Genomic DNA, 25,110 nt, shown 5'->3' with positions numbered 1-25,110 from the left:
TTATTTTATTTTCCTGTTTGTTTTTATGTTGTTGCTTTAAAACTGTTAAAGAAAATAGAAAATGGTTTACTCTGTAAAATTACCCAACTGAAGCTGACTGTATAATAGCTTTTATTAAGAGAAACCAAATAAACAAAATGTCAAAAAAAGGAAACCTGAACTAATGGCTCTATTCCTTAAAAAAAAAAAAAAAAAAAGGCAATGAGAAAACCAAAGAAGAAATTTGCCCAAAAGTGGCAAGAGTATTAAGTTAAATAAATAAAAAAATAAAAATAAAAAATAAAAAACACGAGGCACACAGAATTGGGAAAAACTGCTTAAAACATCAACCAAATTTTGTAACATAATTTTAAATAAGTATTTATTATAAATATATGGAAATAGTCTTTCCCTACCATCTTTCTTTCTTTTTTTATTTACCTAGACATTTTTTCCTTTTTTTTTTAAAGGTTAGGTTTAAACACTTGATGTTCCTCCAGGATTCAAAGAGTTAATGAGTAAATGTACTTCCACACAATGACGATCAGAGACACATTTAAGCTTTCAAAACACTTTTATTTTCACCTTCGACGCCTCCCGAAGTGAGAAGCTCACAGACAACATTTTCTTGGTGAGTTTGAACAAGGCAGTGACACGTGGAGCTCACTGTGTGTGCAGCACGAGGTGAACATTGCCTTACCTGCACCGTCTAAAAAACACTGAGACGATCAGATCAGACCTCTACATGTAAAAAGATCCGCGTGAGCTGGCTCTAAAACACGACAGCGTTAAATATATCCTTCATTCACATTGAGAGAAATAAAAAAATTAAAAAAAGACCATGAGCTCAAGGACAAGAAAAAAAAAGAGTTGACCTACCTTAAATATTAACCCTTCGTGTAATACTCTAGTATAAATGAAAACAGGCCGTAATATCTCATGCTTTATTTACATTCAGAAATGAAATGAACGCAGTGTTTTTAAAGGACAGCAGACATGCACTGCTGCTTTAGTAACCGACGTGTTCTGCCGCCGTAAAGCGCACGAGAACACCGGGTGACTTTCACTCGAGCATCAGAGAGCCGTCACCAGGGGAACCAGCCATTTCCATGCTAACCAGTGCCATGGAGATCCCGCAGCTGCTCTTTGATGTCAGTGAGCGGTGACAACACACCGAGAGAGGAGGTGAGGAGGAGGAGGAGGAGGAGGAGGAGGAGGAGGAGGAGGAGGAGGAGGACCTTGGAGAGTTTGTCAAGGTGGAAGAACAACCTTCCTGAAACATCCTCAGGAGAGAGGACCGCCTGCGCCCACAATACACCACATCTGTTTTTATCTCCAGGTAATAATTACCAGGACCGCGTAAAAATGATCATTTTACAGTTCAGCATGCGCCTGGAAAAACTTGACTGACTGATTTATCAGTCGGCAGATAAAATCAACCGATATCGGACTATTACAGATATATTTGCTGATATCTGTATAAAAATGTTGTCCAATATTTTTTTCTGTGGAACACAACGCAAAAAAGACGCTGCTTGGTGCAAGTTTTACTTATTAAATCGCAGGCTGAGTTCACTGTTTTAGTGCGGTGATGTCATTTTTTACTGTTAACCCTTTGAAACATGAGCAAGTTGTTTTGACTTCTTTCAGAAACAAGCTACTGACCAAGATACGGCCCAGAAGTTAGCAAAACAATACTAAAAAAGTTCCTGAAAAAAAAGCAAGTATATACACATACATATATGCATGTGTATATATATCTCTCTCTCTCTCTCTCTCTATATATATATATATATAGAGAGAGAGAGAGAGAGAGAGAGAGAGAGATATTATCAGCCTTTTTTCCCCATTTTTCTACAACCCTCCCTTTTTTAAAAACAAATTGGTAAAATCTCTTTTTTGCTAAGTTGCTCATTTCGTTTTTTCCTCGTGTTTTTGAGAGAAGTCAAAACATTCAGTTTTCAAAGCGTCATTTAGCTTGTGAAACGTGTGAACGTAGCATGAAAAGGTGTCTGTAAGTGTGTTACGGTGAGAGAACGTGAGACTGAGGATGACGCCAGAGACAAAATGCATCGTGTGTCAGCATAATAAATCACATGTTGCCTGATTTAAATCGTACGGTCAGAGATGCTCCATGTGTGAAATCCAGTGATAACAATGTTAAACAAAAAGATCATTTCTAGTGAAAAATAAAAATAAACGATAGAGTCTTAAAAATAAATGTAACTTTCCATTATAAAAATCTGATAAGTGCTTCAAACATATGAAATATTGGGATTCATCGTACTGAAACTCATCGTCCTTCTCCTCCGAACACCGTGAATGGCACTCAGCTCGCGTCTGGCTGCTCTGCGACAGTTTACACATTATAAACAGCCGAGTCAAACACTATCAATAAATACAGAGCTGTAATGTCCAGTTTTATCACTGGTGAAAGGTACAAGATGTCAGCCATGGCAACAATATTCACATTAACCTTTTTATAAAAAACAAAAAAAACAAAAACACCAAACTGAAAAGTGACTGAGGTGAAGAAAAAGACAGGAAGTGCAGACGAGACAAGCAGAGGAGGAGAGGAGAAACAGATGAAGATAATAACCACATCATCGATTCGTGATGGGCGGAAAGACTCTTTCCACAGTATCGGCTCTTTCGAGTCAATAAAAAAACGTTTGAGTTTTGATACTTTTTGCAGAATATAGTGTCATCTTTTCCTTAATATTACGTTCACGTTGGACTAAACTTCTCCTCAGCGGGTCACCAGTCATCATGTATGAGTTTACATAAATACAGACGCTCACCTGCGTCTCACCTGTACGCAGGTGAGCTGTGTGCGCTCAATAAGCTGTTACAAACACGTCAGTGACCGATTATCTGTTTGAGGGGCGGCGGCAGACGTCCCAGCTACCTCTTCATTCATGTGGTGTCACAATAATCTGAAAAATGAGTTCCCGATCAGATTTGATGGCTCAGCTGATCCGTTTTTCAACACATCGCCTTTGTAGCGTCCACGTTGTTCCCACATTACAGCTGAGGCTTCGTTCAGACTGCCAAACCAAATCGTTATTTTGGCAAATCCAGACGGATTTCAAGAAGTTTGGCCAAACTAACAAAAAACACAAAAATATTTGCGAATTTGTTCCAAATCCGCATCACAGAGTGTGTAAATAATGGACGCAGGTATCGTGAAGTCACACATTGGTTTGTGGCCTGCTGCTTTTTCGGCTGGCGGAGGTCTTGACTCGAGTTGGGATTCACGAGAACTCGGCTGCTTGACAGACTGATCCACTACATACTCCACCAAAAAGATGTGTTTTTCGCCCATCACTATTATCGATTCATTGTAAGCATTAGTTGTAAGCAGTGAAAAACTGCGATCACAAACATCTATGGATAGCTTCATCCGTTCACAGACATTCAGGTTTACTGCCACAAAGACAAAGAAAGAAACTTTAAGAAGCCTGAACTGGGAATGTTTTGCATTTTTTGCTTGAAAAGCGAGTCAAACAAAACATTTCTGTCAATCAACGAATCGTCTCAGCTCTAAAACTGCAGGCAGAACGTGATCCAGAGGCAAAAAAAACACTGAGCCTGAATATTAAATCAAGTTTCCCAAAAACAAATTCACATTAAGAGTTAAAACGACATGAGGAGGCGGAGGAAGCGTCAGACGACACGACAGCTCAGTCGCAGCATGCACACGCCGCACAACATCCAGCGAGACGAACAAACAAACAGACCCCGAAAAGTTAATACAAACAGGTGTTGTGTCATTTAGCCCTGCGATACCCGCCCCCCACCTGTCAGTCAGGTGAGTGGCCATGCATATTCACTGCAGGTGCAGCAGGTGTGATTATGGCTGAAAAAAAAGTCCCCTGCTGGTCGGACGCCGGCGCTGCAGCTGCTCAAGGTGTCACTTTAAAGCCTGAGTAGAGAATGGCTATAATGCTATGAGGCGTTTATGGCTACCGAAACATTAAACCAGGCCGCCCACATCCTCCGAAATCAATCTTTTTTTTCTCCGATACATTCTCCACCTTTTTCATGCATCTCTGACAACAACCCTGATCCCTTTGAAATCATGCCATGCGCTGTCTTTGGGTTACCACGGAAATCACAATTAGCATTATTTCGCCACCACCTGTGTGTTTGTGTGTGTGTGTGTGTGTGTGTGTGTGTGTGTGTAATCCCGCCACAAACACCCTTTACTAATCTCTGATAGGTACATACTATAATACTCATATTGTGCTGAATTATTACCACCATGTAAGAAAAAAGAAAGTTATCGTGTAGCGCTTTTAGGACGTACAAGAGTGCACCTAACGCATCTTCACAATAGTGTGTTTGAATATATTGTAAATATATATACCTACAATATAAGCTGATGGTGTGTTATATATATATATACACACAACACATCCCGGATGTTTACAAAGAGTATGGGTTAACATATTTTACATTTTCAGTATCATATTTCTTCATATACGTGACATACACGGGAGGTTCAACATCAACAAACGACTGTAAAATACCATAAAAATATTGAAAAAACAAGAACATTCAGGGTCTGCCTGGTGAGTGTTAAAATAGGGTTTTATAAATGAGAGCCTATAGGTACAGACGGAGATGTTGGGTTACGGCACCGGCATGAGGAGAAAAAAACGAAAAAGGACCCCGGAGAGCGACGTCTGCTGCCCTCAAAGTAGTAAAAAGGCCTAAAAGAAGCAGTGCTGGATGCAGGCATGCGGATCACTGGAGAAAAACATTCGGCCAAGAAAGAGAACAGAAGCACACCACGGGACAGAAGCCAAAGCAACTGGGAAAGAGATCGCCTGTTCAAGTAGAGCAAATAAAAAATAAAAAATGTAGATGAGATGCATTTGCTGCATATCAGGAGTTCTGCTGACGCCTCGAACTGCCCGTCAGTGACGAGAGAAAAGAGGCCTCACCCTCGACACGCTCCGTAGATCCAGACTGATCCCGACTCGTCAGTGAGCTGAGAGCTGTGACGTCCGGCTCCTGTGAGGAATGTGAAAACGCCGCGGTGACAAAAAACAAGGAGCTGGAATGTAAATGGCTCCCGGTGATAAAGTCCAGTGACGGTTACAGCGCTTCAAATCGTCTAAAATGTGATGTTTTAAAACGTTTGGTCCCAAAAACTGAGCGAAAGGTCAAGAAAATAAAGGGTGGGAGGGTGTGGCCGGAGAGGAGGAACACAAGGGGAGAAAAAGGAAGGGATGCTGGATGTACGTCCTTGTCGCACTTCTCTGTTTCTCGCTGCACAGTTCAGTCTGCGGCCGCACCCAGCTCTCAAAGACTCCTCGTCTCTGCAGATCTGTGACCTCCCAGCCGCTCCTCCCACCTCCTGCACCCTCGCCGGTGCTCCTCAGCCACTCACAGGATCTGCACCTCCTCTGTTCGATGAGAAGATTGGGGTGCCGGGTAGGGCGTCGTGGTTTCGGGGGAGGGCGTGGGGTGGACCCTCACTCCTGCTCCCCCGTCAAGCAGAGCTCCAAACCCTCCTGGATCTCAAATAAAAACCGATGCAGGGAGACGACCTGCCGCTGGCAGTGCAACGCTGTGCCGCTCCCGGCGCCCCCGCCCCGTCTCACTTCTTGACGGCCTGCCGGTAGCTGTGTCTCTGGCCTTCCTGCCGCGGTTTGCTGCTGCTGCAGCCGCTGGCTCTGCTGCTGGTGCCTCCGTCCCTGGCGCTGCTGGCCTGGCTGATCTGGCTCGCCTGGCTGCTGTCCTGCAGCGTGGGGCTGGAGTGAGCCCGCTGCAGACCGTTGTCCTCCAGCAGCTGGGACTCGAACACAGACAGGTCCTCCTCACCGCTCCGGATTTTGGCTCGCAGCAGCATGACGTAAGTCCCGTACCGTGTTTTCTGTCAAGGTGTAGAGAGAGAGAGAAACTGAGAGCGCTGCAGCACTGTAACAATGATTTAAAGGGGACCTGTTATGCTTTTTGGGTTTTTTCCCTTTTCTTTATTGTTTTGTGAAGTTTTTTCGTGCTTATCAAAGGTTTCCAACGTAATAAAGCCCAAAGTCAAAGCCAAAAGGAGCTCTCTTTGTTCCTGAGCTGCCTGAAACAGGCCGTTTGAGTTTCAGTGTTTTTATCTGTTACTTGGTGACATCACAACGTAAAAAGTAGAATAGCATGTGCATAGAGAGAGCCAGCTGGCCAATCAGAGCAAACTGAGCTTCTTGGGAGGCGGGACATAAGCAGTAGCGTGGACAGTTTCAGACGGAGGTGCTGCAGCAAAGGGCAGCATGAGACACATGATTTGATTTTTGAACATTAAAGCATGTAAACCTAACACACCTCCAAAATACAAATATCATCCTGAAAATGAGCATAATAGGGCTCCTTTAATGCCTCACTGCCTTTCTCATGTATTTCTGTCTCTGAGTGCAGCTCACCTCAAACTCCAGATATTCGTCTCGCTGTCGGTACTCCTCCAGCTCGCGCCCTTTGACCTTGCGATCAGGAGGGTAGGAGCGCAGCTCGGCCAGCTCGGTGGAGAGGGCTCTGAATCGAGCTTCATGGGATCTGATCTGCTCCTCCTGCAAACACAAAGTCAACACTGACATCAGGAGGGAGATGAGGGAAATAGTAAAAACCTGCCTTCTTTAAAAAAAAAAAAAGAAAATGTTTTTTCTGCATTAAAATGTCTGAAACGACTCAACCAACTTTTTATATTGAGTTGTGCATTAAGATTATACCCAAATGTTTCCTACTATGCTCAAATCGAAACCAAATCTGTCTCCTCAATGAGGGTCAAGGTCACCTGTTGGCGTCATATCTCCTTTGAGCATGTGTCAGAGTTGCCTGTGTCTGCCAGAAACTGTGATAAACTGAGGTTTTATCCAGTTTTAAGCAACATTATTTACAACACATTTTGTAGATTTTGGTTATTTTGACAACATTTTTAACTGGATGAAGAATTGTCTATAGAGTCTGTCTGTGTGTGTCTCATCTCATACTGGTAAACTCCTAAGACCCGGAAATTCTTTCAGTGATGTGCGTCAGTGATGAATGACAAAGTCCAGAGTTCTTATTCTGTTCAAAACTATTTTAGAAAGTTTATCTTAAGTTAATACGAGACATCAACGATCTGAGCTAGACTACTTAAGTTATCTCCTTTTTGTACCAAAATCCTTCTGTGTCACTATCTCTCCGCTGCGGCTCAGAGCAGAAACACAAAGAGGGAATTTCACACAAAAAAACTGTAACTTCAAAAGATACTCACCTGATTTGTCTGATTCAGACTTTTGAGGCCTCAAATAAACGTTGAAAGAAGTTGTTTTCACAGGACAAGGACTGTGATTACAGCAAGATAAACTTTAAATGTTCATTTGGGCACCCGACTATCGTTTTTAGACTTTACTCATCTCTGACTCGTGTGTCTGAGTGAAAAAAACCTGCAACACTGAGCCTTTACAAATATATCCAGTGTTTATTAATGATTCCCTGACGTATGTGTGTCAGTGTTTTGTTGTCACTATGACAATAATGATCAGTGCAGTTATAACAAGACAGTGTCCTGTTATTATGATTTATTTTGCTCGTTTCAAAAACAGTTTTGTGGGATATTTTTGTGTTTATTCAAAGGTGGATATTAGAGAGGTGATAGGAAAAGGAAAAAGCCCACCACGACACCCCATCAACACTCTTGTTTTAGGAGGAAACATATCGGCTTTTAATAGAAGCTGCTCTGAGAAGCTGAGCACATTTTTCCTGAGTGTCTCGGTCTGTAAAACATCCCGAATGTGTTTCCACTTCTGACTTCACAAAAGATCTACATGAGGAATGAAACGCCTGCACTCGTCAACCGTTAGTGACCACTCGTGATATATTACATCGGTGTTAAGTGGAGTGTTTATTCATGAAAATTTAATTCTAATTACACTGCCATTACGTTGTGAAAAATGACGTGTTGACTCCTTTTGAAAATGGCCGCAGAGAACAGATCATTATTCTAATTTTCAAAGCTTTGCATCGGCTGCTCTGATGAATTTCACAGGGACTGTGCCCGGGTTCAGACCCTCGAGGACTACAGATTAGCCTCTTTTACACTGCGTGTAAAAGGCAGGAAGGCCATTATCTGTAAAAGGAATAACTGTGGATTGTGGATTGTGATTGTGCCACCTTTAAGAAAGCAGGGACGGGACAGATGTGACATTTTGATGACGTGTTATGTGTGTGACCCACTGCCAGGAGACCTCAAAAGCAGCACAAGGAGACCTCAAAGAAGAACAGCAACCAAAAATGTCCACAAATTGGAAAAACATAAGATTTGGGAGGTCCTCACTCTGCAGACGACGAGATCCGTCGTCATATAGTGACAGTGAAAGTTTGTTGTTGCCATATTATTTCAATGTTTGCTGCCTGACGCGTTTGACATTTTTCACGCTACAGGTCGACGCTGTTGTGTTAATGTGCTGTTGTGTTGATTCCACAATACCGGCATACCGTCTAAAATCACACATTTGGATTAGTTTCCTTCACTGCAGCCCTATTGCAGAATTTCTATGTAAAATAAATGTTCACCACTTTACCTTGAATTCATAAAGAAGACTCAACAATGAACGAAGAATCCAATAATAACAGCAAAACTACATTAAAATATCTGTTTACAAACTTTCACACAACTCACACAGTATAATCTCGTGTATCCAGTCATCTGCTCAGTACTTCCCAAACACACGCATTTCACAAAAAAATTACTATTAAAACTTTATCAATACAAAAAGTCTCATAAACAACCAAGTAGTGTCCCTGGACACACTTGTTTGACTGCATACACGTGCATATTCAGACATGCTCAGGGCATGCAAATGATAGGCAGAAGCATTTGAAATAGTATTGTTTTAGGGAAAATACATAGATTTGGGAAGTACTGATGTATGTATGCATGCTCGTGCAAAAACCAGCAGGAGCTTGTGGTATCTGCACACCAGCGTTTACATGCTCCCCGCAAACGTGAACGTGGCTAAGTTGTTTGGGAGATGAATGCAATGCCTTTTTGTGAAACTCTGGCAGTGTTCTGAGGATTATAAAACTTCACCCAAATTTCCATCGGCATAATGCAGAGTACATAATGACTGACTTTTCATTTTTGGGTGAACTATCCCCTTAAGTAACATTTTTAATGCAGAGCTTTTACATGCACTACTTTTACTGTGTGGTATTAGTGCATCTACTGAAGCAGAAGCCCCCACATGAAACATCTGTCGCATTAAGATACCTCCGACAGCTTCGACATCGTCCCCGGCAGCAGCGGCCGGCTGAACTTCTTCTGGGAGCCGATGGCTGCTGGGAAAGGAGGAGCTGAGAACATGGCGGCCACCGTGTTGATCCGTGTGATCCAAGACTGCATCTGCTCTGCGTTCCTGCGATGTATAAAACACACCCACACATGCACACACACAGAAAGCAATTACAAACAGATCTGAAACAGTAGGAACACACACACATCAGCACGTGGTTAGCTCTCAGCATCAAAGGGATAATTATCGGAGAACGCAGCCTCGCTGTTGACAAAGAAATTATTTTGGAGCCAATTAATGCATGAGAGAAAAGGGCCGGTTTTACACTAACAGACCCATTAGGGGCCCATGAGAAATATCAGATTGAATCAGACAGCCTTGCTTGAATCCCCGGGGAGCGGCAGAGAGAGAGGTAGAGAGACAAAGATGAAGAGACACACAGAGAGGGGTACAGTATCTGGGACAAATGCAAGCTGCAACTGGAGCACAGAGCCTGTCCTCCTGGGGACTGAAACATGTGGCCACTCATGTGCCTGGATCCTGAAAACACACACATGCACACCTCCACCTCTCCTCTCAGCGTCCACCTACAGTATATACAGTACATCCTGTTAATCGATCCATGTGCTCTCTGCATGTGTTCTGCGCACCGTGGGCCACATCTGCAGCAGCTGGCACCGCTTGTCGTTAGCTGAGGTTAGGCGCTCAGCTGTGATTAGCCAGCCACAGATACACTACATGTCCAAAAGTATGTGGACAGCATGATATTACCCTCATGTGATATGTGAATGTGTCAATCCCAAACTATGGGGAGTGTTTGCTGCTTAATCTTTCTACCAGATGTTAAACCTGCTGCTGAGATTTGGTCCCATTTAGACACAAAAGCATCACTGAGGTTAAACACTGATGTCAGGTGCTCAGGTCTGGCTCACAGCCATTGTTTCGTGGGGTCTAGGTCGAGCTCTGTGCAGACCGGTCAAATTCTTCCACACCAGATGAGGAAACGCTTCAGAGCAAATCCATCTTTTCACATAACTCACACATCAGCCACTAAATCATTTGTTATTAGGTCTTACAGCCACTTAATTATTTCAAGGACTTAAATAAAAATAATCATTTTCCAGTACAATATACAGATTCTAGATCCTGAGTGATATAACAGTTAGCAAATGAAATCAGCCGATATCGTCCTATCACAGGTGTACCTGTATCGATATAAAAACGTTGTCCAATATGCACAAGTATGTAATAATGCAGAAAAAGATGCTTGGTGTAATTTTTAATGATTAAAAATAAGATGCTGTTTTTGAACACCAATGTCATTTTTGACAGTAAAGTTTGTTAACCCTTCTAAAACTGAGCAAAACTGTTTTGATTTCTTCAAAAACAAGGTGGAAAACAACAAGCTACTAAACAAGATATGGCCTTAAAGTAAGCAAAAAGTTAAAATAAGTGGGAAATAAGCCAGAGAAAGTGCTGAAAAAATGTGTGTGATTATCTTAACAGGTGTTAAGAAAATCAAATTTTTTTTTTTTCTGTAACATAACTTTACAAATATAATTATATCGTTATAAATATAGTTTTCTGGACATTTTTAGAGGTTTTTTTTAATAACTTTGTAATAACTGCCACCCCTTTTTAAACACTTTTCTTCATCACCTTTGACTAATCTAATGGGGATCCTTATAATAAACAATAAACAATAAACAATAAACAATAGAGCTGTTTTTTTCTGGACCAAAAAGTGTGCAAACATAGACAAGGAGGGGTGTCCACATACTTTGGACAGAGAGAAAGAAGCGTGGCTCAGGCGGACAGAAGAAAAGACAGGAGTCCATCTGTGCTCGGTGTGGTTAAAGTCGAGTTTTATCTGGTTGGATACGGTCTGAATTTTCAGGTCTGCTGCAGATGCAGCTGTCCGCGCTCACACGCTGCTCTCTGCAGCAGAGCCGCGCGGTCTCTGCACATTACTTCAGCTCAGTGAGGAACATTAAACGGGACTCACGGTGCCTGGAAGAGATACACCCTCCAGTCGGCGGTGCGCAGGTAGAAGACGTTGGGCCTCTTGCTGTAGTCTGAAGCCTTCATGGCGAGAGAGTGGTGGATGGAGACGGCGTTCTTCAGGTCCTCCTCAGACAGCTGTTTATCAGGCCTGTACTCCCCCTGGAACCAGTTATAAATAAGAGATGAATGCTATGATTAACACCAGGGGGCCTAACACTTATTAAAGTCGGGGAGCTGACTAAGAACATCTTTTATTGAAGTAGCAGCAAGAGAGTAAAGATGCAGAAAAACATCAGTACTGCACAGAAACCAGCTCGACTAAAAACAACTCAATGGATCGAAAGGTATAGAGCGCTGCGCATTTTTTCATCTTTTAAATGACTTTTTCAAACACATTTTACAGACTTGCTTTTATGTGATGTCGTCTGTTTTAATTCATCTGTTTATGTTCACTTGGTGACACTTTTTTGGAGCCGCTGTTGCCCGTTAAGATGGCAGAGGCTACACTAAAGCCAGGACGCGATTTCAGAGCACGTTTTAGACAAATAAACAGGAAATAGGATCAGTGCTTGGTGTTACGTTTTTTGGGGATTATGTGAAAGCAGGTGACTCGTCACAAAAGAGCATTTTGCATCTAAAGATTCGTGTTCTGTTACAAATTACAGTGTTAATGGAGATGATGTCACCTGTTGTTTTAAAGGTTGAATAATGAATATTAAGTGTTAGATGTTGCAAAATGCTTCTCAAAGACTTAAAAATAAAAGCAACCTTCTTTATGTGAAATGCAGTGATAACAGAACAAGTGAAGGTAAGTGCAAAGACATTTTTACTGGTACAGGTATATGATGTGAGTGATTTACCTTCTGCAGGTAGAGAATGAGCCCTTTCAGGATGGCGTAGAAGGTCTTCCAGCCTCTCTTCCCTCTCGGTGCTGCGGAGAGGACAAAAGTGGACATAAATACACACAACAGCATAAACACTGAGACAGAAGTGGAGTAGAGGACACTAATTCTAGTTGCCTACAATATACTTGTTACAAATAGACATATGCAACAAACCCCTCTGCAAATTATGAAAACATTAAAAAGATTAAAATTAAAAATTAAAATTTACTTATGTAACAAAAATTTTGAAAATGAATAAATAAATACATGAATGAATTAATGCATGAATAAATAAATAAATACATAAATAAAATAAAATAAAATAAAATAAAATAAAATAAAATAAAATAAAAAAAATAAAAAAAATAAAATTGAAAAATGTCAGTGTTTCTCTCCAGAAAACATGAACTCGTCACTCAAGATAAAATGTATTTTTTGTTTCGGGGTGAAAGAAAATTTGCCGTTTTTAAGTCTACATGTCCATGTCCACTCCACCTGCAGAACATAATGCTGTGTTTTATTAAAGAGCTCCATGACAGTTTATTTAATTTGTCTTTTTCCTGAATTTAATTATATATCTTTTTCAGTTTTCTTTTGTCTTGTCATTTATTTAAAACTTTTTTTTAAATTATAATTCTGAAAATACATACTTTATATCGTATCACAGCTCGACTAAATTGTAATGTAAAACTGTTTTGCTGAACTTCAATTGTAAAATGTTACTTCTACTTTTCTTTTTTGATGGGAAGACGGATAATGATGATCAAAAGTACCTCAAAAGATAGAAAATGGGCCTTGAGACAACACTGACTTGCTTTTTCTGAATGCAAGAGTGAATTTTGAATTTTGGGTGAGAGTAAAAACTACGTGTCCGAGGATTCGTACTTCTCTTGCCGTCCGAGTCTGCGTGGACTTTGCGGACGAGGAATCCGTTCTTGTACAGCAGCAATCCGGTCGGCTGCGTGTCGTCCGTCAGGTTCTTCCCGCTGCTGCCCTCCCCCTTCACCGATCTGGAGGCGGTGGAGTCACACAGGCTGTCCCCGAGCTCCGAAAATGACTTCCGCAGCTCTTCCTCGTCGCTATGGAGACAAAAAATAAATAAATAAATAAAAAACAGATCCCGTGGTGATCAACACTTATGTGTCATGTCTCATTAGCAGATAAACACATCATCATTCATCCTGTCCATTTGCCTCTCACTCTGTGCTTGTTACTGCGCAGGACGAGAGCTTTCACACGCTGACTGGGAAACTTTTGCTTTCATACAGAGCACATGAGTAATGTCCAACGTCCACTGATGCTGTCGGGTTTTTTTTCGCACAAGACATTTACAAAGCTTCATGTATCTCAGGGGGGGAGAAACCTGAGTGAATGAAGCTGCCTTCAAAGCTTTAATTGTGTGTTTTCCTGCTGCGGCTCTCCCGAGGAGCACAAGTCTCCGCTCTCCTTGATCAAAAAGTACCACAGTTGAAGAGTGACACCGTCTTTCTTGTTCCAGCTTTGAGGTGAAAAACAGGGGCATCTTTCCCCAGGGGGGCCGCCTCCTTTAAGAAATGCAGACGCATCTCCGGCACTGCTTCTTCTCTTCAAGCCTCGCAGAGGTGAGAGAGAGTTTGCAACAAAAATTCAGCCTTTACAGACTCACCAAGAAAGGATGAATGGTGCTGATAAAACCTTACAGTAATGCTGCACAAGCAATCAAATACCGATCACGATCGCAATTTTGGCTTTAAACCTGGATTGATATCAGTTTTTAAAAAATAATTTAATTATTTGATTTCTTTCAAAAACGAGAGGACAAAAGACAACGACCAACCAGGCAAGAAATGCCCCACACATTGCAATAAATTGGTAAAAAGTGAAAAGAAAATTACTTAATTTTTTTTTTTAAAAAAGATGAGAGGATAATTTGAAAATCATCAAAAAAAGGAAAAATATTCAAAAATTATTTGTGTCTAATAATCTTACATAAAAAAAATTGTTACAGTTTTTTAGCTAATTTTTGGGCCATGTCCAGTGAAGTTCCTTGTTCCCTTCTCCTTCTGTTTTTGGAACGAATCAAACCAGTTTCCTCAGGTTTTAAAGGGTTAAATGGCTATGATCGTCTGCAGTTAAATGCCTTTTTGTATGTCATTAATTAAAGGATAATTTTCAATGTTTTCATAGTTTTGATGACTATTTCTATCAGTAAAAACAACACTGTATTCACCAAATTAATTTATGAGTTATCTTAACAGATTTCCAATAAACATCACACACATTGATGTTTAGAGAATGGATTTTATATTGATTGTTTTTTTTCTTTGTTACCACGTGTGGGAACACTGAGAAAAGTTTTCCAGGCAAAGACACAAGATGATCACATTATAAATTAACTTTCACATACGAGAAACTTCATTGGCTGAGTAGAAATCTTTGACCTAATGACCCTGAGTACAAAGCTTTCCTGTGAATGATGAATTAGAAAATTAAATCTCATAGTATCTGCACTGAGATGATGGACAAAGCTAACAAAAATAAGACTTAAAATAAAAGGACATATCCTTTAATCCTAATTTTAAAGAAACTGGAGCGTTGACATGTCTCTTAATATAATATTCTTTACCAGACTCTGTTTTTTAAAGTGAGTTTTTTAAGGCTCAGAGTTGTTGCTGGTGGATTTGAAGTTTCGGAGTACATCGCTCATTAGGAACGGGCCTCGAGGTGCCATCTTTGAAAATGAGGATTCTGATGACTGCAGCTTTACTTCTTTCAAAGAGCTCTCATGTGTAATGACGGTGTGTGTGTGTGTGTGTGTGTGTGTGTGTGTGTGTGTGTGTGTGTGTGTGTATTTCCAACCAAACAAGATTCTTTATCATTTATATTTTTATTTGGATGATGAAGAATTTTTGTTATATTTCCAAATCCATTTAATTTTGTTTTTCATCTTTTATTTTTTTCCATTAGGCTTTGCTTTTTATATTAGTTTTCACTGATTTTATAACTGTTTTATTGCCATTTTAAGCAGTTTATTGTCAATTTTTGCTTTCAAATGACTGTATATTCTTGTCTATTTGCCCATCTATACTTTTCATTTAGTATATCACTGATTCTAAAACTTTTAAACCCATTTTTGAATATTTTGTCATTAATTTTTAATTTTTTTTTAACTTAATGTATGTTCATGTCTACTAGCCTCTCTTATTTCAAATGTGTTTTATTTAATTTATTATTATTTTACTAACATTTTTAAATGTTTCATCATCAATTTTTGCTTTTATATTACTGCATATATAAATGTTTTTTTTAGTATTTTTATTTCTGTTTTATTACTATTTTTTAGATGTTTTATTGTCCATTTTTGTTTTTATCTTGATATATATTCTTGTGCACAAGACCCTTTTTACTTCATATTTATTTAATTACTGTCTAATTACCTTTTTGTATTCTATTTGTATTCTACAGTTGTTACTATTAGTGTATCCATCAGCATTTCATCTCATCTGTTCTGTTAAAAACCTTATAAACTTCTTTTTTAGAGTATAAATAAGGCCTCTTATATGAATATACTGTATATTACTGTATATTTAGTATTGTGCATCACTTACATACACATTACTACAGCAGTGCTAATCCCATTCTCGCCTAAATAATCCCTCACAATGCACAGTGTGCACTCTCTTAGTGTTTTTAAAGGGATTTGTCACATTACCAGATGATAGATGCTTTAGGCAACAGCGCCGAGCGTCTCTGCATCTGCCTGGTGAGGTAACGCGGCAATTCCACTTGTTACCTCACCAGGCGGCACCCATGCAAAAGTTCAGCCCGAAAATAGAAAAATGGCTGGATGCCGAACCCCCCCGAGACCACGCTATGAGTAACCAACGGTACATAACAGCAGTTAACCCCGTGCAGGAGCCAGAGAGAGAAACGGGAGGCAGAGACGGAGCCAATGAGCACGCAGCCTGTTGCCTGGTAACTGCCGGCCTGCCTGAATCCCAATCTACACAGAGACAAAGTGGAGACGAGACGGAGAGAGAGAGAGAGGGGAGGGGGGATGGATGGATGGAGAGAAGTGAGGAGACAGAGGACGAGGGGGGAGAAAAGATGAAGCTGATCCTTCTCAGATGGCAGAACATTATCCTCAATAACGAGTGATGAGACGAGGAGAGCAAACAAGAGGAGAAAAAAGAAAGACAAAGAGAGGAGAGAAGGTGATAACCAAAGACAAGAAAGGAAAGGAAAAATGGGGAAATGAAAGAAGAGATTAAGAAAAGGATGGAAAAAAAGAAGAAGGAAAGGGAATTAAAGGGGAGAAAAGGGCATCTGTAGAAAGGAGAGAAAATGTTTAAAAAAGAAAGGGAAAGGGAAGACAGAAACAGGAAGGAAAGACAGGTGAGAAAAACTAAAGACAGGAATAAAAAGGTTTGAAAAGAAAGAAAAGGAAAAAGAAAGAAAGTGACAGGAACAGAAAGGAGAGGAGGACAGAAAAAACAAAAGGAAAGGAGAGACGGGTAAAGATGAGTAAGCAAAACTTAAGAAAAGAAAGAAAAAGGAAAATGAAGACAGGAGAAAAAGACAAACAAAAGCAAAAGACACTGTAAAAAAACTGCAGCGAAAGAGGTGAAAGGAAAGAAAAATACAGGTAATGAAAGGGAAATGCAAGAAAAAATGAAAGGAAAAAGAAAATAATGCAAAGTAAAGTAAGATTAAAGGAAAATGGGGGGCAGTGGGAAAGAAAAGAAAAAAGTAAAGAAAGATAAAGACCATAAAGAAAAATATATAAAAAAAGACAGAACATAGGAAAGTATAAGGAAATAAAAGATGGGAAACAAATGGGAAAAAAAGAAACAGGAACGATAAATACTGCAAAGTGAGAGAGATGAAAGCAAACAAGTATAAACAGAAGACAAGAACAGAATTAAAATGAGAAAATAGAGAGAAAAATAAAAGAAGATAGATAGATAAAAATGCATAAAATCACAAAAGGGAAAATAAACAAGAAAGGAAGAAAGAAGGAAAGAAAGAACAAGAAAACAAAGGAGAGGAAACAGAGAAAGAAAAAGACGTGCGGCCAGGTTGGTCAGTTGAAAGAAGAAGTGCATGCTGGGTACTCGGCGCAGCTGTTGCTGCCTCAGTAAACCTGCAGAAACACATCCGCTGTGTTTCACCTGTGACACCAACAAAACACTCAAAGACAGTCAAGTGAAAGAGGACATGAACTCATCCAGACACTCGTTTACTCGTTCACTTCACATTCACACCATCCAGAGGACGACTGGATTTAAAGAGGAAGATAAATTATAATCTGACACATAAAGACTTCATCAGTCTCTCCAGTGTTTAGGACATCGTCCCCGCGTAAAGGGACGGGACGACGTACGTTTCTCCACTTCTAGAAAATGCTGTTTTTTTAATCTGCTGCTTGATTAAAAGAGTCAAAACAAAAGGAAATACTGAATAGGCGATAAATATCCATTTAAACCGTTAGTTTGACTTCAGCTTCTGGAGAGGCAGACAAGACGCTCGAACAGCTCGAGCGGCCCCGTAACCGTAGAAACTCACTCCGTTATTTATTTTGACTCATGGTCAGGGTAAGAGTCGGCGGCCCTGTCACGCTACTATATTCAGAATTTCTGCACACAGCTGCTCCGTTCACGTGTCGGCGCATTTAAACTCCAGATCGTATTTAGAGGGCATGCCACGTAAACAGCTGACCCGAAATCTTAAATCAGATCGATTTCAATCAGATTGAGAAAAAGCGTGCATGTAAACGCACAACACGGTCACACTCGGAAGTCGTCACATATTGACTGTCGGTCAGCGACCTTTCACATCAACCTATGACGTTTCAGGATGCCGCTACGGCGATGTCAACAAATGACGCGACGTGATGACGCGGCACGGTCTTATATTCACACAACAGCGCGGACTGTTAGATAAAAACACACACGGGACACAAACTCTGGACTCCCACACAAAAGTCAGGTGTTTGTGGGACCCATCCACCTCCACGCCTGCCCACTGCCCGCCCTGAAAGCACATTTGCACTCCATATATTTCATGTTTACCCGTTCTCACTTTGAATAGGGAACGTCATAGCTTTACACGGCGAGGATACCTGAAACATCACATCTTGACGTGGAAGGTCACTGACCGTCAGCCACCATGTGACGATTTCAGAGTGAGACCGTGTTGAAATTAAGGTACTGATTTCAGTCACTGCTGATTTAATATGCCCAGTTTAACAAAAAGAGCCAACAAAGACTGGCGAGGGCCAACGGTACGGTATGTCTGCACACGATAACGGACGGCTCAACACTGACCGCCGGTTTGGTGTGTCAGGGCCATTACAGACAACAGTTTCTATCATCTTGCTTTATTTAATTCCACAGAGTTTGGGGTTTAGGAGTACAAAATCCCAAACAAAGACCTAATGTACTCATGTTTAATGTGATCTTATGCAATCTGGCGACACACACACACACACACACACACACACACACACACACACACACACACACACACTGCAGGTGAGACACGGCAGCAGCAGACAAAAGCAAGACGAGATGATTGGAGCCATTGAGGGAGGAGGAGAAAAGGGATTAGCAGGATGAAAGGAATAATAGAGCAGATGGGGTCTCGTCTGTCCCTCTCCTCATCGCTCATTTCATTTACTCCGTTCTCCGTGCTGTACGCATCACATGATACGGTGAAATTCTGTCATTTACACGCTGTTTCTATCCACAGATCCTCCTGGATCTCCGACTTGTTGCGTCTCTCTCTTAGTGCACAATGCCCACCACCTCCCTCTCTCTGCTCTCCACCCCCGCTCCTCAAGGAGGAAGCATGTGTGCACTGTATATGTCTGTGTTTGTATGCCTCTGTGTGTGTGTGTGTGTGTGTGTGTGTGTGTGTGTGTGTGTGTGTGTGTGAAGAACATGTGGGTGCATCCAACTGCACCGTTGAGAGTGGCCGTGTCTTTTCTCTGTGGGGGTGTGAAATAACATCCATCCCTGTGTTTTTGTACGTTGTGTTAAAATACTGCGTGCCCACACACACACACACACACACACACACACACACACACACACACACACACACACACACACACACACGCACACACACACACACACACACACGCACCTGTAATGTGATGCACATGCCACATATACAATCAGTATTCATGTAATCGCAGCATGCGGTTTGTTTTAGTGTCTGAAAATCACACCTCTATCACAGAGCTGTGCTGCAGTTTTTTGCGAGTGAGTTAGTAAATATATACACAGATTAAAAAGTCTTATTACAGAAATGTACGTATATATAAGTAACTGTATCCTCCTTGTAAATATAGTTTAGTTTTTCTGTTTATTTCTTTTTTTAGAGTTATTGTTATGTAGTTTGTTTTGTTGTGACTCCTACTTTCACTGTTTGAATTTCCATTCTAATTTAACCCTTTGAAACCTGGATTTCTTTTTCCCAAGCTATCGACCTTTTGAAACCTTTGAAAACTGGTTTGATTTCTTTAGAAAACATGAGGTAACCAAACGTACCACAGAAATTAGTAAAATGTGACAAGGAAATGACCTAAAGATTATTTTTAATAAGTAGGGGATTATTATTTTAAAAAATATAGAAAACAAAATTGCTATCCAAAAAATGACCAAAAATGAAATTTATAACTATTTCATTTCTAAAATTGCCTTGCAGAAAAATAAATACATATGCATACATTTTTTAATTTTCAGCACTTTTAAAAGTCATATTTAGGTAATTTTTAGGGCACTTTTTACTTTATTTTATTTTGTGTATTTTGACACACAATTTCATTTTCTTGCCAGGTTTTTTGGGCCATGTCTTGAATTTTTTTCATTTTTCCTATTTTCCATATGATGACAATGACATTACCATAGTTGTCATATGGAGAAAATACATGCTATTTGCACTCGGCACACTGTCACAATCAGTGTGGCTGCTAATCATTGACATATCCCAGACTAATATAAACCCCACTGAAATCTTCATTATCAAAAAAATAACTGGACTGAAGTAATTCAGCCATACATTACGGTATGTGAAGCCTAAGTTTCGCCTAAGTTTCACTTTTCAGCTTGGTTCTCTGGGGCCAGAAGTAACCAAATTTGGCAGAGGGGGGAGCTGTGGAGGAGTGAGGGGTGGGTTTGACTGAGAAGCCGAGGACACTATCAACATCGTAAATCTGTATCTTTTCTAATGTTTTTATATTTTATTGCTCCCTAAAGCACTTTTAAATTGCCCTGTTGTATGAAGTGCGCTATACAAATAAAGTTGCCTTGCCCCGATTATCAACAGACAGCTTGTCGCTCAAAGTGGCCCACCTTTAAATATGTGTAACTTTGGGCCCTTATAAAATGTAAACAGGTAAGTTGTATAAAAGTTCACCTTCGTACAGTTGTTTAGCTATAGAGACCAAAACGTTTATTTTATTTTTTTATTTCTGCTGTAAAGTTGGGCATTTTAAGATGAGAGCCTGTGCAAAATTGATGCGTCACAACAAAAAACATAGTTCATTGCTGAATGTCATCTTATTTGCAACAAAACCAGGATCAGCTGTTACCAAAGTTCAGCCAATAAATCAATACGTCCCTACGTCTTTTATGCATTATGCACCAGGAGACCAAAACATTCCTTTTCTGTGAAAACCTACTTGGCAATTAACCTGCTTCTATTTCTGGCTGCACAAGAATATAATACAAGCTTTATTGTGCTGTGATTTAAATCTGCAAACATCAATTACAAACACGCAAACATTCCCCACCAAGACAAACAAAAGCAGCATTTTCAGCCTCAGAATCGATGCAGAGCTGAAGTGTAACCGTCACAGGGTGTCAGTCCTCGTGTTGTGATCTGAGTCAAGTGAAAAAATGTCCTCTGCGTGATGAAATATGCATCAACTGAGCGAGTCGGGTGTGAAAGTGGTGGCAAAAAGTGACACTGTGCTCCGCTCTCCAAATTGGGGTTTGCAAAGCAGAGACAGGATTTTACTCTATTTCAATGATCTCAGCAGGCTGAAATATTAAAAACGAACATGTGCTGCCAAAAAAAAGAAAAAAAAAAGCCCAGACTGCTGCTGTGGGCTGAATCTCTTAATCTGCAATTCATTTTGTTTGGAGGTGGATTCTCTCTTTGCTTGTATGAGTGTTTACATGTCTAAAAATGACATCTTTTTTTTCTATCCCCGCGTGGCCTCTTATGCAGCGGCAGTGTTTAAATAGCTGTCTATATGTCAGCGGAGATGTTTGAACTGGATTGCCTGCCTCTCTGCGGATCTCCTCCTCGATCTGCTCCTCTCTGACCACTTTTATTCGGCTGCTTCGGGAGCGCTGCTGCAGCTATTTTTGGAGAGGTAGTGGGAGGCTGTGGTCACACCTTTGTACAGGATGCAGGTAAAGAGCCATTTAAATTGAGCCTCTCTCTCTGAGTCATGTCTGTTTTTTTGTTTTTTTCTGCACTCTCACATGTACAGCACAGAACATGTAACCACACATACAAACATATCTCCTGTGCACATTTGAACGTACAGTACATCCTTTCTGTTGCTGCGTGTTTGCTGCTGAGAGAACACACGGAGGAAAGAGCAATGTGGTAGCTATGGAGTCGTATCCATGGTGCCGTAGCTATGGCAACAAAGCTCGGAAAGCTAGTGACTTAATTGGCATCTCCGAGGCGCTCCGGAGCTGTGATCCAGAATAGCAACTCTTGACACACTAATGTTCCCCTCACATGCCAGACAACGCTCACGTCATTAATGAGGATGCTAACAAGTTAATCAATACCTCTGATTGTTTCCTGGCCTTCAGGACAATCTGTGTGTTTGAGTGTGTTTCAGAGAGTGGGGCTGAATGACATCTATAGTCAGCGTGTTACATACAGTAGATGACAGTCGGTGATCCTCAATTCACATAAAAAAACATGTTTTTCAGTGAATGTCTTCAGTCCTATTCGCACGGGACTGGTATTACATCAGGACCTCCGGTAATTTGTAGTCAAAGTCAAGATTTCCGGGCAAATTACCAACCATATTTTGGCAAACACAGGGATCGTGGCATAATATTAAGGTTTTTAAGGGGTTTCAAAGGTGCAACAATGCTTTTATACACTGTCTTAACTGCAAGATTAAGTGCAATATTTCAACTACAGCAATCCTCTGTGCAGTTATTCAAATGTGCAATATATTCCTCCAGCTCTTGAATGTAGGCTGTATTTAACATGTGACACATATTGTTTATGTTCTTACATATATTCTTACTTATGTACTGTATATCTCTGCTGAGCGCTCTGACAGCCAGCTTCAGTATGTAATACACTAACTACAGATAAGTATCTCACTTCAGAAAACCTGAACTATCTATGAAGGTGAATAAAATCAACATAAAGTGACTTACAGCGTCCACTGCAGCTTCTGGTTCTTGATGGAGTTGTAGAGAGCCTGCAGAGGAAAAACAAGAAAATCACATTTCAGACAAATATGACAAATAGCAGCTACGCTCAGCTGTTGGCGATTTGATCACATATTACAGGAGGGGTGGGCAGGCATATTGTGATTTTCAGTGAAAGCTGCGCAGTAAGCAAGCCGGCTCTCATTCAATAAATTGTACTTGGAGAAATGTCATCCCTTTTTCACGCCACTCAAGCTGCCCTTTGCCTGAGCTTAACTCGTTTTCTTTTGCCAAACAATCCATCAATCATCCAATCAGTGCAACCACCACAGCATCAATTACAAAGCCATTATCCGCAGAGCGCCCGGCCTGTCAATGGATGACCAGCAAATCAATCGGCCCGATAAATAATTTAGACTTTGACGCAAACGCATCGACTCGCGTGAAGCCAAATTAAGTTACAGCTGTGGGATGTGGACACAAAAAAACTAAACATGACAGAGTAAAACAAACAGCTGAGGTGGCTGTACATGATCGACTAAATGCTGCAGTGCTGATCAATAACTTGATTAATTGACTAGTCAAGACGAAGGAGGTCTTTATCAACTCAACATTTGCTCTTATTTCTATATTATCATCATCATCACTATTGTTTATTCAGGGAAAACTGACTGAGAATTAAGATCTTTTACAGAGATGCCCTGGATTCACATTCAGTGAACTAAAAGCATATATAACTTATCATAGCAATAAATTCAAGATAAAGATATAACTAGCAGTGATGGCTATCAAAATTTAAAAATAATAAAATTAGTAAAAGGGAAAATTTGTAGCAAACAAATCTGCAACTAGTGAGAAAATGCATAACAGAACAGAAAAAAATCAGTAAAAATAATGACAAGCCGTTGAAAGTTGTGATGGACATTTTTCAATATTTTATCTTGTAGATTAAATGATTACAAGTATATAACAGATTATTTGTAAGAATAATAAATCCAGCAGGGAAAACAACTGTGTCCATGCCAAAACATCTGCCTCTCGTGTCTCTCCACCAGCAGGAAAATCAGTGATGTCTAAACAAACAAAAAAACAAACTACTTTTTTATGACCAAAAAGCCAATCAAAATGCAGCACTGGGTCCTAAAAACACACCTATGGGGGCTTATAAGATGAAGGAAAAATAGCCACGGTTTGGCCATGTTACGTGGTGAAAAAGCTAATGGAAACATCTATAACTCGCAGAAAAACAACCATTTTTGTTGTCTGTTGGTCTCAAATGGTCTGCAGCTTGGCAGCCGTCTCATCCTGGTGACAGGCCGTCCATCCTCCCCTCCCCCCTCCAGATGATAGTCTTTTATACTATATATCCATTAGAAACATTGTTATGAGACATGCATCTGTAACAAATAATGATTTTCAGAAAAATACCAAAATCTTCTTCTGGCGGCACCTATAAGCAACGTGAGTGACTTTTTAAATTATTGAGACTGAATAACAAATTGAAATTAGACTCAATTAATAGTACATTAATATCAAAATGTATCAAAAGTAAAACTCTCTATGTAGTAATAATCTAGGAAAAAAGTGCCAAATATATATATATATATATATATATCCATATATATTTTTTAGCTAATTTTCAGGCAATTTTCTTGTTACCTTTTAATAATTGCAGCACAGTTAATACCAAAATGCTGCTTTTGAAAGAAATCAAACCAGCCTTTTGAGGTTTTAAAGGTTTAAAAGCTTATGAAAGGTATCAAAACTCAGCACAAAGTACTGACGACAATTCAGATTTTAAAGGGTTAATGAATCAAAAGTCCATCAGCGCAGAACCGATCTTTGAAGGAGTCATCAGGAGACCCATTCTTCAAACCAAGCCCAGAAAAGATGAGAAGTCCCCAGGGTAGACTATGACAGCTAGAGCAATATATATATATATGTATACATACATACACACACACACACACACACACACACACACACATATATATATAAACAAAAAACCCTCTCCATCTCCATCTGTACCTTACAGCTGTAATTCATTGAGAAAGAAATATTCATAATATTATTTGGGTTATCTTGATGTTTTTTTCAAATCCATTCCTACTTGTTTGTGATTGGACTCCTTTTCTCTTCCTTGCACCAGTTTTTTTTTTTTTTTGTGGGTCACTGTTTCCACTCTCGGGAGAAAACCTCTCTTTTACTTTCATTATCATCACAATCAACACATAAAAACAGCAGCAGGCAGAAGAAGGGAGAGTTTAATGAGGGTGTTTTTTCAGCGTTGCATCTCTGCTCTGAGAAATGAAGCTTCGGCTGCGTTAAAATCTGAAGCGACAGTCGGGACCTGGACTGGTAAAAGACAGCGTGAAGCCATCTGACAGCTGGCGGAGGCCGAGGATGCAGCTGATAGACAGCAGTGACAGCAGAGGTGATGGAAAGGACACTTAACGGCACTTTATCACCACCTCGCTCACCTCTCAATTCCTCGTAGACCGGCTTCACGTGTTCCCTCTAACCATGAGGGGGGAAGAAACCTCACTCTCAGCTAAAAATCGATCATTTCCCATCACA

At 40.3% G+C, this 25,110-nt stretch overlaps 1 protein-coding gene across 2 annotated transcripts in view; it reads right to left on the bottom strand.

Annotated features, from left to right (window-relative positions):
* Window positions 1–534: 534 nt before the first annotated feature.
* The window catches only part of LOC121959005 (uncharacterized), an 81,684-nt gene continuing 57,108 nt past the window's right edge, over window positions 535–25,110 (bottom strand). For both annotated transcript variants that reach the window (XM_088070520.1, XM_088070519.1), the window contains exons 11-17: window positions 22,540–22,583; window positions 13,022–13,215; window positions 12,113–12,183; window positions 11,254–11,411; window positions 9,227–9,371; window positions 6,399–6,542; window positions 535–5,863 (exon numbers count right to left, since the gene is read on the bottom strand). In XM_088070520.1, the coding sequence (XP_087926646.1) occupies window positions 5,588–5,863; window positions 6,399–6,542; window positions 9,227–9,371; window positions 11,254–11,411; window positions 12,113–12,183; window positions 13,022–13,215; window positions 22,540–22,583 (1,032 nt within the window). In that variant the 3' untranslated portion in view covers window positions 535–5,587. The remainder of the gene's footprint in view (window positions 5,864–6,398; window positions 6,543–9,226; window positions 9,372–11,253; window positions 11,412–12,112; window positions 12,184–13,021; window positions 13,216–22,539; window positions 22,584–25,110) is intronic.

The sequence above is a fragment of the Plectropomus leopardus genome, chromosome 19, assembly GCF_026936395.1.
Source record: "Plectropomus leopardus strain MGB_pleo_1.0 chromosome 19, ASM2693639v1, whole genome shotgun sequence".
Lineage (NCBI taxonomy): Eukaryota > Metazoa > Chordata > Actinopteri > Perciformes > Serranidae > Plectropomus > Plectropomus leopardus.
The sequence above is the reverse complement of the archived record's forward strand: the minus strand, read 5'-3'. Positions and strand labels throughout refer to the sequence as shown.